This window comes from Procambarus clarkii, chromosome 16, assembly GCF_040958095.1.
Source record: "Procambarus clarkii isolate CNS0578487 chromosome 16, FALCON_Pclarkii_2.0, whole genome shotgun sequence".
Lineage (NCBI taxonomy): Eukaryota > Metazoa > Arthropoda > Malacostraca > Decapoda > Cambaridae > Procambarus > Procambarus clarkii.
Genome location: NC_091165.1, coordinates 18,688,932 through 18,702,264, shown reverse-complemented (window position 1 = coordinate 18,702,264; position 13,333 = coordinate 18,688,932). Strand labels below are relative to the sequence as shown.

General features: G+C 41.4%; 1 protein-coding gene across 1 annotated transcript in view; it reads left to right on the top strand.

Annotated features, from left to right (window-relative positions):
• Positions 1-2,047: 2,047 nt before the first annotated feature.
• The window catches only part of LOC123760086 (protein maelstrom homolog), a gene marked incomplete at its 3' end in the record, with an annotated part of 36,278 nt that continues 24,992 nt past the window's right edge, over positions 2,048-13,333 (top strand). The window contains 1 exon segment of the mRNA XM_069325296.1: positions 2,048-2,337. Within this exon segment, the coding sequence (XP_069181397.1) occupies positions 2,206-2,337 (132 nt within the window).

Genomic DNA, 13,333 nt, shown 5'->3' with positions numbered 1-13,333 from the left:
AAATATATTACGCTGAAAACCGGCCATGAGGATTATCCTCGGATGCCCCCGTACAACTAAATTACTAAACATGAGCAAGGAACTGAATATTTCATGTGTAAGTGATCGTATCACTGAAATTAATGCTCTAATTGGTATCAAGATGCTTAGGCTAACCCACCCTAACCCCTGCACTGAAGCCCTCCAAGCCTTCTTTCTTGAAGGTCAGCATCCCTCCAAATGGATTACCAAAACTGCCACTGTGCTCAGAATGTATAATATTTATCACCTCTTCCTTGGTTAGGTAAATGAATTGTGGAGTTCAGTCCCTGAGCCCATTATGTGCCTCTGTAACCCTTTCCACTACCGCCCACAAGATGGGTATGAGGTGCATAATAAATGAACTAAACTAACTCTTCCGAGAGAGACAACTACAACAGTTTCCTGCCCCATGGGAGATCATTCCTTTCCAAATTACTGTCCTCCCTTTCCCCACCCAAGAAGCTGATTAAAGAACAAGCCTTGTTTCGACAAGAAGCAAAGTACAATGCCTTAAACCAAATTGATGCTTTGGTCAGAGAGCGCTCCCTTTCCCAGATTATTTACACTGATGGATCCTTGCACCTGTCTTATGGTGCAGCTGGAAGTGCAGTTGTTGTGACAGGGAGAGATGGTTCCTTCTCCTATGAGTGTGGTCGAACGTGTATAAGTAACTGGGCCTCCACTCTTCAAACAGAATTGGTTGCCATAATACTTGCCTCGAGCGCGTACATGATTATAAAGTTGACACGCTGATTGTGACTCCTTGTCATCCTTGACTGCCCTCAGCTCCCCAAGGAATAACTGTGACGTGCTTATCACTGAAGCTAGATACAGATATAATGAAATAACCAATGATCGAGTCAGAGTTTGTTTCCTGTGGATTCCTTCCAATACTGGTCTTCGAATGCATGGTAGAACTGATGAGTTGGCCAAGACTTTTGCTCATAAAGAGGGAATTGATTACAATCCTGGACTGCCTTTGAGCAGCCTGAGGGCAGTAATATTCCGGGATCATCAATAAAATCTCGCAGACTTGAGGCAAAGTGAAATTCACATCTATCATCATTCTATGATGCAGGAAGAACCGCACGTCTATGGGTCATCCAATAAAGTTAGCAGACTTCTAGATGTTACCTCTGATAGGCTTAGGCTCGGCTACAAGTACCTCTGGGAGTTTGTAACATTTGCTGATGTAGATTTGACTAAATGTAAACTCTGACAGCAGAACTATTCGCATACTTTGCATCATTATATGATGGATTGTGAAAAAAATCGCGGAATTCAGAGATAACACCATCAATGGAGTCAAAGAAATGTGTAAGTACTTCATTCATAATGATGTACTGCCAGGAATCTTAGCGAAGTATCCAAAATTTGCTTACTATAGTTGCAGCCTGCACATGACTGTAAAGCTGCCGTCCAGTTAGGTGAGTGTGGAGCACGACTAGTAACTGTGCGACTCGCCATATATGTAAAGTGCCTTGTATAGTGCTGTTGTGAGCCTCTTGTTGAATCACTTGTAATACAAAAGATTATTGATGTGTGTGTATTTGTGTAGGTGATTATATATATATATATATATATATATATATATATATATATATATATATATATATGGGTATATGTACGAGTATATATAACATTAATAACTGTGTAACTAGCGTCAAAAGATTATTATTTGCTTACCTAAAGGAACTAAGGGGTTCAGTTTTACACCGCTTATGTGCCTCTGTAACCCTTTACACCACCGCCCACGGGATGGGGTGAATAATAAAAAAGAAAAAAATTAAATTGCTGAAAACCGTATGAGTCGGTAAACAAAATATTGGGATCCTTTTATTACAGATTCGTGAGTAATAGAGCTTGAAGAGTATCCTGCCCGAAACCCTTTGCGTAATAGTGGGCTTTAGGCATTGTATGTACTAGCTCTATCTATAAATCTATAAATTTTTGTAAAACCTCTTGTATGTATGTACTTTACCTGAATAAACATTTATTTATTTATTTGTAAGAGGCGACTTGAAGTAGGTGAGAGGTGGCGCTGGTGACCCTCGGGTCATTGCCTCACGCCTCGCCAGATAGCACGCGTCACCCGCTCCGGCTCGGGCTGTTATCTCCTCGTCGCTCTACCTCCTGCAGCCTTTACTCGCCTGCACCAGATTGTCTCCACCCTCCACCTTCAAGATGGGACGGAAAAAACAACAGAGAAACGAATTTTACTACTTCATGGTGGATAAAAAGCCAGAAATTGAGAAGAGATTAGGGCGGATTGTGACAATGGCGGAACTGCCCCAACACTTGAGCTCTGAATGGAAGGTCAGGGGGCTTGCACTAACTTTGTTTACTACTTACATATTTAGTCTGCTAATATATTTTTCTGACATCACTGACGAGTATGGGTATGTTAAGTCCAAGTATGTAAGACCAGTTTTTAATATTAAATGAACTAAATTCAAGTTTAGTATACTTAATATTGACCACTGACCAAACCCGAGGAGTAAGGCAAAAGGTTACCCCGAGTGCCACTAACACTAGTGGCCTCGACGAGGACATTAAGCCGGCGGCTTGTCAACGTTCCCCCTATTTTCCCTGATCTCTTTAAGTTGGATTTTGAAATTTAAGAGTTTAAGGCTTCGGCGGGTAGGTGGTTTACTAGATTTATAACCCTGTTGGTAAAAGAACATCTGTTCTCAGTCTTGCATTATATTCCCGCAGTTGTACTCGCTTAGTTATGCTTGCGGGGGTTGAGCTTTGGCTCTGGTCCCGCCTCTCGACAATCAATTGACAGGTGTGCAGGTTCCTGAGCTTATTGAGCTCTGTCATATCTACACTTGAAACTATGTATGACTTCTGCCTCCACCACATCACTTCCTAATGCATTCCATTTATTAACTAACCTTGCACTAAAAAAAATTCTAATGTCTTCATAGCTCATTTGGGCACTCAGTTTCCACCTGTGTCCCCTAGTGCATGTGCCCCTTGTGTTAAACTGTCTATCTTCATATCAATTCCTTTTGAGAATCTTGTATGTGGTGATCATGTCACCCCTAACACTCCTGTCTTCCAGCTACGTGAGGTTTAATTCCCGTAGTCTCTCCTTATAGTTCATGCTCCTTAGTTTGGTCACTAGTTTGGTGGCAAACCTCTCAACCTTCTCGATCCAATTTAGTTTAATGCTTGATGAGATATGGACTCGGTGCTGGAGCTACATACACCAGGATCGGTCTGGCATACATTGTATACATGGTTCTGAATGATTCCTTCCTTACACAAGTTTCTAAAGGCTGTTCTTATGTTGGCTAATCTGGCATATGCCGCTGATGTTTTCTGCTTGGTGTGGGCTTTGGAGGACAGGTCTGGTGTGATATCAACCCTCTCTCTCTCTCTCTCTCTCTCTCTGATTCTAGAAGAATTTCATCTCCCAGATGATGCCTTGTATCTGGCCTCCTGCTCCCTACACTTATCTTCATTACATTTGCTCAGGTTGCACTAAAAACCTCAAGGTAACCTCAAGGTAAGGTTAAACTCTAACAACCATTCGTTGGACCATTCCTTCTGTTTGTCCAGGTAAGTCTTATGCTGTCCTGTGGCGAATAAATTATGTAAACAATTTACTCGCTCCAAACTCATTAGCTAAATGAGAAGCAAACCTGTCATTAGCACTAAGGACATCAATCAAATCTTTTCCATAATTACAGGTAACATTCCTTCCATTCTATTGGAGGAAGCTGAGGTGTAGTCCAATAATATAAGCAATCAAGAAGCGTTTAATCGGTATAATTTCCAGTGATTTGGTTAACTTCAATTCAGACGCTTCGGAGTTACTACACCTTCAACCTCAAGACTGTAGCACTCGTCATATGCAGTTCTAATCGACCCCAAGACGCTCCAGCTTCGATACAGAGCAGACAGCAGACTTTGACCGCATTGAGCTGCCACGCTCTCGGTGTCAGAGTTTAGACACTCGCCATTCCGCATCGAGACGCCACGCTCTCCCACATAGAGCTCCGCAACTCTGGCCACACTCGGCTCTCTGCTCTGCTCCAAGTTTTGTCTCAACGTCAACGACACTGCCAACAACCGACTGCTGTAACCAAGACTAAAATGAATATGAAAACCCACTAAACACCGTGTATCTAATCTACCCATCACTGTAACATAATCATATGTTACAGTCCTCTGTCTTAATCAGTCTCATAATTTTGGCATCATCAGCAAACATTGAGAGGAACGAATCTATACCATCTGGAAGATCATTTATATACAGTATATCAGAAACAGGATAGGTCTGAGTACAGAACACTGTGGAACTCTGCTTGTGACTTCACACCAATCTGAGGTCTGGCCTGGCCTTCCCCCCCCCCCCCCCCCTTCTTCCCCACCCACAGTAACTGCTTCCTATTGCTTAGGGACTCTCTAATCTCCTGAAGCACCCTGCCAGTTACTCTTGCCTGTTTCACTAACTTACGCACCAACCTCTTATCGGGTACTGTGCCAAAGGCTTTCCGACAGTCCAAGAAAATGCAGTCTGCCCAGCTTTCTCTCTTGTTTCTTTGTCACCAGATCGTAAAATTCTATTAAACCTGTGAGGCAAGATTTATCATCCTTGAACCCATGTTGGTGGTGTCACGAAGTCCCTTCTCTCCAGATGTGCTACTAGGTTTTTTCTCACGATCTTCTCCATCTTGCATGGTATACAAGTTGACACTGGTCTGTTGGTCAGTGCCTCTTGCCTATCACCCTTTTTGAATATTGGGACTTCATTAGCTGTCTTCCATATTTCTGGTAAGTCTCCCATCTCCAGTACACCATGGAGAGTGGCAAGCAAAGTACTTCTGCACACTTTCAGTACCCATGATGAGATTCCGTCTGGACCAACAGCCTCTCTCGCATCCAGATCCAACAAATGCCTCTTAACCTCATCTCTGGTAATTTCAAACCCTTCCAAGGCCTCCTGGTTTACTGCTACCTCTCCTAGCTCAAGGACTTCACCTCGTTCTATTGTGAAGACGTCCTGGAATCTCTCGTTCTTCACATACCTCTGTCATTCTCTATGTACCTGTACTCACCCATTTTAAGTTTCATCACCTGTTCTTTCACTGTTTGCCTCCTGATGTGGCTGTGGAGCAGCTTTGGTTTGGTCTTCATTTTATTTGCTATATCGTTTTCATACCGTCTCTGCTTCTCTTCTCACACTGACACTCAATCCAGGCTCTCTGGTATCTCGCTCTCTGCTTTCTGCTGTTCTGTTATTTCGGAAGTTTCTCCATGCCCTTTTGTTCCTTTCTCTTACTTCCATACATGTCTTATTAATCCATGGATTCTTCTTTCGCTTCTCATGTTTTTCTTTTTAGGCATGATAAACCTGTTTACTGTCTCCTGACACTTTTGGGTGACAGTCCACGTCTTGTACGGTCTTGGTTCTGAGGTCTGTCTGTGTATTTCTCTTAGGAATTTTCTGATCTCATAATTTCCCTCGTTTGCTAGTTTTTTTTTTTTTGGCTTGTGGCTTGTTGAGCTTGAAACTGTTGCTCCTTGTTTGTGTTACATCTGATCTTTTAAGATTGTTGTCTGGATCAACATCCTCCAAATTGTTCAGTATTTAAAAGTTTCATTGAGATCTGTCATGCCTGGTTTGCAGTGTTAGCCCTGTGGTCCTCTGGATGGATTTTTGCTGCCTGGTGTTGCACTTTCTCCAGAGCAGCCATGTCCTTCTGAAGATTGGGTCTCCATGCTTGAATACAATAATCCAAGTTGGGGCACACCAAAGATTTACACAGTTCAATCACTATCTTCTATTCCTGCTGTTGTTTTAAATTCAGCTACTCAGAGTAAAAGTTCCAAGTAGTGTTGGCTATGGTGAGCCTGTAGTGGACCTGTATATGTTCTTTTCCTTTAAGTCAAAGGTTTGCTTGATTATAATAATAATAATCTATATAAATAAAAATGGAAATGTTCGTTTGTTCAACATTGCTCATCTCCAAAAGTTCTTCACCGATTGCTTTGAAATTTTGACCCAACGTTGCATTTGAATATGCGCATGTTTTTATACATCTACTATGTATCTGTTTTTTTAAACAACGCTGTTTGTCGACCTAATTGTATTTGTGCTGCTTTTTCAGCCATGTTCCCACCTTTTTTATTTTTATTTTTATTTGTTCTCAACACATTTTATTCTTTATACTTAATTAGTATTAAGTATTAGTCATTAATGTTTTTCCTGCCCGAAACGCTTTGCGTAATAGTGGCTTTAGGCATTGTATGTACTGGCTCTATCTATAAATCTATCAATTCTTGTAAAATCTCTTGTATGTATGTACCTTACCTGAATAAACATTTATTTATTTATTTATATACGTACCTCACCTGTGAAGAGAAAAAACATGCTTTTTGTGAAAAACAGCACCATCGGCTGGACTGAAGAGCAACATGTGCTGTAATCTCCGAAAGTTCTTAACCGATTGCTTTGAAATTTTGACACAACATTCCGTTCGAATATGCGCGAGTTTTTATATACCTGCTATTTAGATGCCACACTTGTGACAAGTAAAAACACGTTTTTTTTAAAACAACGCCATCTGTTGCACGTAATAGCAACAGACTTTATTCTAAATGTTACAATTCCATTTCAATGTTTTCAATTGCATTGATAAATTGAATTTTCATATTTAGATTTATTTTCATTATGATTTAATTATTTTGTGACATTGCATTGGAATCGAGTTGTGTTTACCAAACCGTTCATTTTGTAAGTATACATATAGATGCCACACCTGTGACAGGTAAAAATGTTTTTTTTTTAATATAGCGCCATCTGTTGCACTTAAGAGCAACACACACAATACTAAATATGTTACGATTCCATTTCAATGTTTATGATTTCATTTATAAATTTATTTTTCATAGACTTCAATTTATTTTCTTTTTGATTTAACTATTTTCTGATTGCATTGGAATTGAGCTGTGTTGTTTACCATACCATTCATTTCATGGGTATAATTTTTTTTTCATTGTTTTTCATTTCATTTTTATAACTGTTTTTCTTAAATTTCAGTGATGGGAACATCAGATCATTTGGGAATGCATCGGACGAGGAAGTGGGGAATGGTGGGGGAGCACGAGAGGATGGGAGTGGGGTATGGTGGAGCGGACCAGAGGACAGGGAAGGGGGGTAATGGTGGGGAGGACGAGGGGACGGGGGTGTTGGGAATAGTGGGGACAGGTAATGGAGAATGGTGGGAAGAACAAGGGGACGGGGGAGTGGGGGATGGTGGGGAGAACGAGGGGACGGGAGGAGGGATTGGTAAGGAGGACAAGGGGATGGGGGAGTGGGAAATGGTGGGGAGGATGTGGGGACAGTGGAGTGGGGAATGGTTAAGATGACGAGGGGATGGTGGTTAAGACAAAGTGACTGGGAGGAGGGGAATGGTGGGAAGGACGAGAGGACAGGGGAGGAGGGGAATGGTGGGAAGGATGAGAGGACAGGGGGGTGAGGAATGGTTGGGAGGACGAGAGGACAGGGGAGGAGGGGAATGGTGGGAAGGATGAGAGGACAGGGGGGTGAGGAATGGTTGGGAGGACGAGGGGACAGGGGAGGGAGGAATGGTGTAGACTGGGACACAAGGAAAAGATGCTGTGGCTCAGCAACGCTTAGCCGGGTACAGCTAGTAATTAATAATTAATAATAATTAATAATGAATAATAATAATAATTTTATAGTTGATATTAATTAATATACTATATAATTATAATATAATATTAATATAATAATAATAATGGTATATTAATAATATATATTAATAATAAATATAATACTATAATATAACAATTTAATATAATAATAAATAATTTATTAATATTAATTAATATAAAAATTAATATAATAATAAATAATTAATAATAATATCTTTTGAGAATAGATTTAAAGAAGCAGAAGAAAATATGGAAAGACATTTCTAAATTCCTAGGATCTAAACATCAATCGCATAACAAGCAAATAAATCTACAAAGATGGTTACACACTTGCAACAGACTTAGAAATTGCAAATGAATTAAATGGCTTCTTTTAATCGGTTGGTGCTAACCTTGCCAGAAAAATCCCCGAGACAGACACGTTACCACATATCTTACCGGTAGCTACACACTCTACTCCTTTTACCAGTTAGCCAGACATTATATCCATAATTCAGTTGCTTAAAACCAAAGTTAGGAACATTTAACTGGTTGAGAGGAGGATAGTCTTTGATGTAATTGGGAAGGTCATTCCACATTTTGGGATCCTTGATTTGCAATGTGTTTAAAGTTTGGTTGTTGCATTCTTGGAATATAAAATAGATTTGTTTCTAGTGTGGTGCCCATGGGCTTGTTACAATCCTCTAGATGTTTAGGTCAGGATTAGCATTATAGTTCAGCTTTATATATACTGTGTATATAGAGTACACTTGAGAGGATGTGCATAGACTTAGTATCCGCCATATTCAAAGATTTAAGTAAGGGGGGCGAGTGCCAGAATTTGTTGAGTAATTAGAGGATGCAGAAGATTTTGGGTAGTAGATCCCCAAATACATGTACAGTACCATAATTGAGAAGGATAGACGAGAGAGAGAGAAAAAGCATTACCAAGGCAGGGTGAGGTACATAATCTGATCCTAGCAAGAATGCGAACTGTTTGAAACTTTTCTTAGCTATATTTTGAATGTGGACCTGGAAATTCAACTTATCAATAGGAACACACAAATTTACCATCTACTTTATTAATTTGAAATGTGTTAATTTTTAGATTAATTTGATAAGAGCATTTATTAGCAAACAAAATGCAAGAGGTTTTATCAATGTTAACGATGAGTTTGTTAGTAGTTAGCCAAAGACGTACTTTATTTAGTTCAGTATTCACTGTCATTCAGAATAAGCGGGTTGCGACTGGAGAAAATGATACTTTGTCATCAGCAAATAAAATTGGCTTGAGGTGTTAAGAGGCATTTGGAAAGTCGTTAGTGTAGATGAGAAAGAGGAGAGGGCTAGCTAGTAGCAGTAGCTGGTTACTGTTAATTGAGGAAAAACTGAAGGGTCCTTTGGCAATTGATGCTTGGTTGATTTGGCCAGGAGTGTATTTGTTTGGTGGTTGCTTTTCACCGGTACGTACATGCCACCGTTTCTGCCTCGGTCGACACTTTGTGGGTTGATATCGTTTCCTTGGGTCTGTGTTTTAAAGCTAGTTTCCCAGGTTGTCTGCAGTGTTAAGTAGCCAGCCAGTGGTGTGCTGCTGGAACCATGATCATCTCGAGTACAGTGAACTTGCTTCGGTTTCCTCCTCCATGTCTTAAGCTGACATTTGGGCTTGGGTTTAGGTGAGCTAACAGGGTCATGGTGGCCTGGTATTTGGCCAGTGTCTAAGACCCTCATCTTTCATGTTTCTTGCCATGTTTCCTAACTTCCTTTGCTTTAGTCCATGTTAGTCCAACCTCTGTGTTTTTTCTTCTGTGGCTGTTTTTTTTTTTTTTTTTTTTTTTTTTTTTTTTTTTTTTTTTTTTTTTTTTTGAGATATATACAAGAGTTGTTACATTCTTGTACAGCCACTAGTACGCGTAGCGTTTCGGGCAGGTCCCTGGAATACGATCCCCCGCCGCGAAGAATCGTTGTTACAACCAAGTACACATTTTACTGTCGCGTTAAACAGAGGCTACAGTTAAGGAATTGCGCCCAGTAAATCCTCCCCGGCCAGGATACGAACCCATGACATAGCGCTCGCGGAACGCCAGGCGAGTGTCTTACCACTACACCACGGAGACTGCTGGTTAGCTTAAAGAGCCACAGAAGGCCTTCCCCATAAAACTAGTATTGAAAATAATGAAATTCCTGTTTCTGGTAGAGCCCTGGGGACTCAGACACCATCCCTTCCTACCATGTGTCAGTTCATTGGTATTTTGTACATTTGTTCAAAAACTGAATTGGGTGGGTTAGTGGTGGGGGGGCAGTGTGCTAGGGCTCTGGCTACCTGGTAGTGGTTACTGGTACTAAAGGATTTGAGCTTGTTTCAAATACTTGGATCACTGTTTTGAATTGTTTGGGGAGTTGCTTGGGGGTTTTGAAGCTGCTTTTTCTGCCAGCCTTGCAGTTGTCTGCATTTCTTTGCCGACTTTCTGGATAGTTTCCCGGTGGGGTGGCGGAATGTTACCGGCTCTCTCCACATCTGTGAGGGGTCCAGTTCTGGCTCTGGTAACTGGTAGGCTAAACAGAACTTGCCTAACTGATGTGGCCTATTTGCTAGGAGCTATTATAGACTGTGGGTTGGTTGGTGTTGTCGTCGTTGATCCTTCTCTATGGACAACCCAACCCACAACTCGGCAGAGTGCTTATACTAGGAGATCACCCTTGGCGCTTCTGGCTCTTGGAGAGGGGCTCAACGTCACACGTTTAGGGGATGCGGCTCCAACACTTAGCCTCGTTGTCACGTGCACACACCCACTCGAGCCGCTGTGACTCCCCACTCTCTCCTTATGAGATATGATCTCCTCAATCCCCTATGACTTACTAGTATTACCTTCTACCCTGTCCACAGCAGTGGTTCTTGGTTCTTTCTCTCTCTCTCTCCTTCTTTACTACCTCCTGGGAAGCCTCACTAGGACAAGGGCAAACACCAGCAAATTGTGACACATTTACTGGACAAAGCACATACACGATACATACACACATATAATAATAATGAATCCTATACTCGATAATCACAATCAGGTTGCACTCCAATACCATCAGAACTCTATTATCAGCTTATCAAGTGGTATCCTATCTCCTGGTTCACCACCTGATACTATTAACCTCCTCAAGTTGGTCAAGCCTACATACACTGTTGCACTATCAGCAAGATAATGTATATATAGAAAATCAGCATTTGAATGCAATAACATATATCAGTATAAATGTTCATTGATACACAACAATGATCCATCAATCACTGTCAGTCCTGGAACGCATACATCCGTAGGTAATCCAGCCTACGACTGTAACTCTAAACTTCAGTATAAAACACTCCTTGACATAAGAATGCAAACAGTCACTCACCTCTCTCTGCGTCTTGCACGCTAATGACAACCAAACACTATCAACTCCCTATAAGTAATCCACCAGAACTTCCCCTTCCACCTCTGGAAGTTCACAACCCTAATATCCTTAGGTTCTTCCGGGCTTCACTACCAGGATCCTCTGCAGCTCCTCCCGGCTGCTATCATGAAGTTTCCTTGTGCAACTACGGTGCTTCACCCTTCTGTTAGGTTCTTCCACAGCTCTCTTGGCTGCTACACCACCTCTACAGAAGCACGTGACACTCCTCTTCACTGCTGCTTCTCCTCACAGCTCGAGGTCCTCTGCTCCACTACCTTGGAGTCTCATCAGCTACATCATCTGCTGGCTTCGAAGTTCTCAGCAACTTCTTCCCCAAAAGACAAACCACAGATTAACTGATCGAGGGCGCTTTCCCTCTGACGGCGTCTGGTCAGGGCGCTCCACACGGCCCACAATAATGCCTCCGGGCGGCTTAATATTCACTAATTATCGTCCACGACTTGAGACCACACGTCCCCAGCTCGACTCCACAGCTGGCACGTCTGCACACTTCTCTTCTCTTAGAGATATATCACTAGGGGTTCCCTTCTGACGGGAGCTCAACGGAGCGCGGCTTCCCCCTGCGATGTCTGGCACTCAAGTGAGGTCAAGGTCCTCCAGAAGCGAGCCTCACGCCTCCAGCAAAATGTCCACATCTCCTAGCCCGTCATTTATCTATTTTCTTCTGCATTGCCCATAATCTCAAACTGTTACACATATCCAACCAACTATTTTACATATGCGTTATCACCTCAATACTTGCTAGACCTTCTAGTTAGGTCAGGCTTGCTGAATAACTCTCAAGAAGGGAGACTCGTTTCTCCTGCAGGCTGAGATCATAACAGAGCCCTCTCAGCAAGATAGCTTCAGGGAACCACCTGGCCTCAACCATAAAAAGTGTTTCATTACAATCAATGCTGCTGCCTTTTTTTTTTTTTTACCACAGCCCTTGCTTGCCAAAGAACTTTCAATGACTGGTATCTGATAACTCCTAGGTCAGTGTGTGTTAAACTTTTCTGACCTCAGCACCCATCATGTACAGCAAGCAGTAAGGTTTTACATAGTCCAGTCCCTCCCCTTACATCTGGTTACTGGGATTCCATTTGCTGTGCTAATACTATACAAGGATAGAACAAAACTTAAGTACTGCTTAACAATTTATTTTGCTTATTTTCCAAACATTATACATTAAAGATGCCAATACTAAGCAAAACCAATTTGAAAAAATTCAAAATAAAAAGTTAAGAGAAAGATGAACTTTCCTCAAACATATGACCAGATACTCAAATGTGCACACATCGGGATTTTTGTTGTTACTTTTGTGTGACATGTTTCTCGAATTGAGATTGTTGGCAAGACCCACCCCTTGTCATGGAACAGCCCATCTTGAAGGTGGTTCTGGGATTTTGTTTTGGTCTGCAGCTTATTGGAGAAGACCTTCACACAAATACAGTAGGTCATTTGAGAGGGAATAATCTCCAGCAATTCCAGGGGTGCACTACCAACTGCTTACACGTGAAGTTTGACAGCAGTTGGGCATGTTACATTGACAACCTTGATTCACTTATAGATCGATGAGCTCCTCCAAGTTGTCATTATCACTCGTGTCTGCCAGGAAGGGCTGTTGAATCCATCCTGGACATACATTATATGATCTTTATGCAAGTACTATGTCATGGTGGTCTTGGTGTGATTAATAATAATTTTTCCAAATTACACTTATCACCCAGCTTCTCATTTATTTATTTTTATTTATTTTATTTATTTATATACAAGAAGGTACATTGGGATTGTGAGGATACATAGCATAGTAATTACAATCAAAGTGCAAAGTTTCTCTTACAATCTTATGTAATTACAATCAAAGTGCAAAGCAAAGTTGCAAAGCTTCTCTCATATCTTGGAAGATAAACGGGCACAAAACCTGAGTGACACCGAACAGAATAATAACGTTTAGAATCCAGGAGCTCTGTGTCCAATAGGAACAGTGTAAGAAATTTAAAGTTCTGCACTAATGCTAGAAGCCCCTTGAATAAATTTGATGCATTGTAATTACCTAAGTGTAGTTACAGGATGAGAGCTACGCTCATGGTGTCCCGTCTTCCCAGCACTCTTTGTCATATAACGCTTTGAAACTACTGACGGTCTTGGCCTCCACCACCTTCTCACTTAACTTGTTCCAACCGTCTACCACTCTATTTGCGAAGGTGAATTT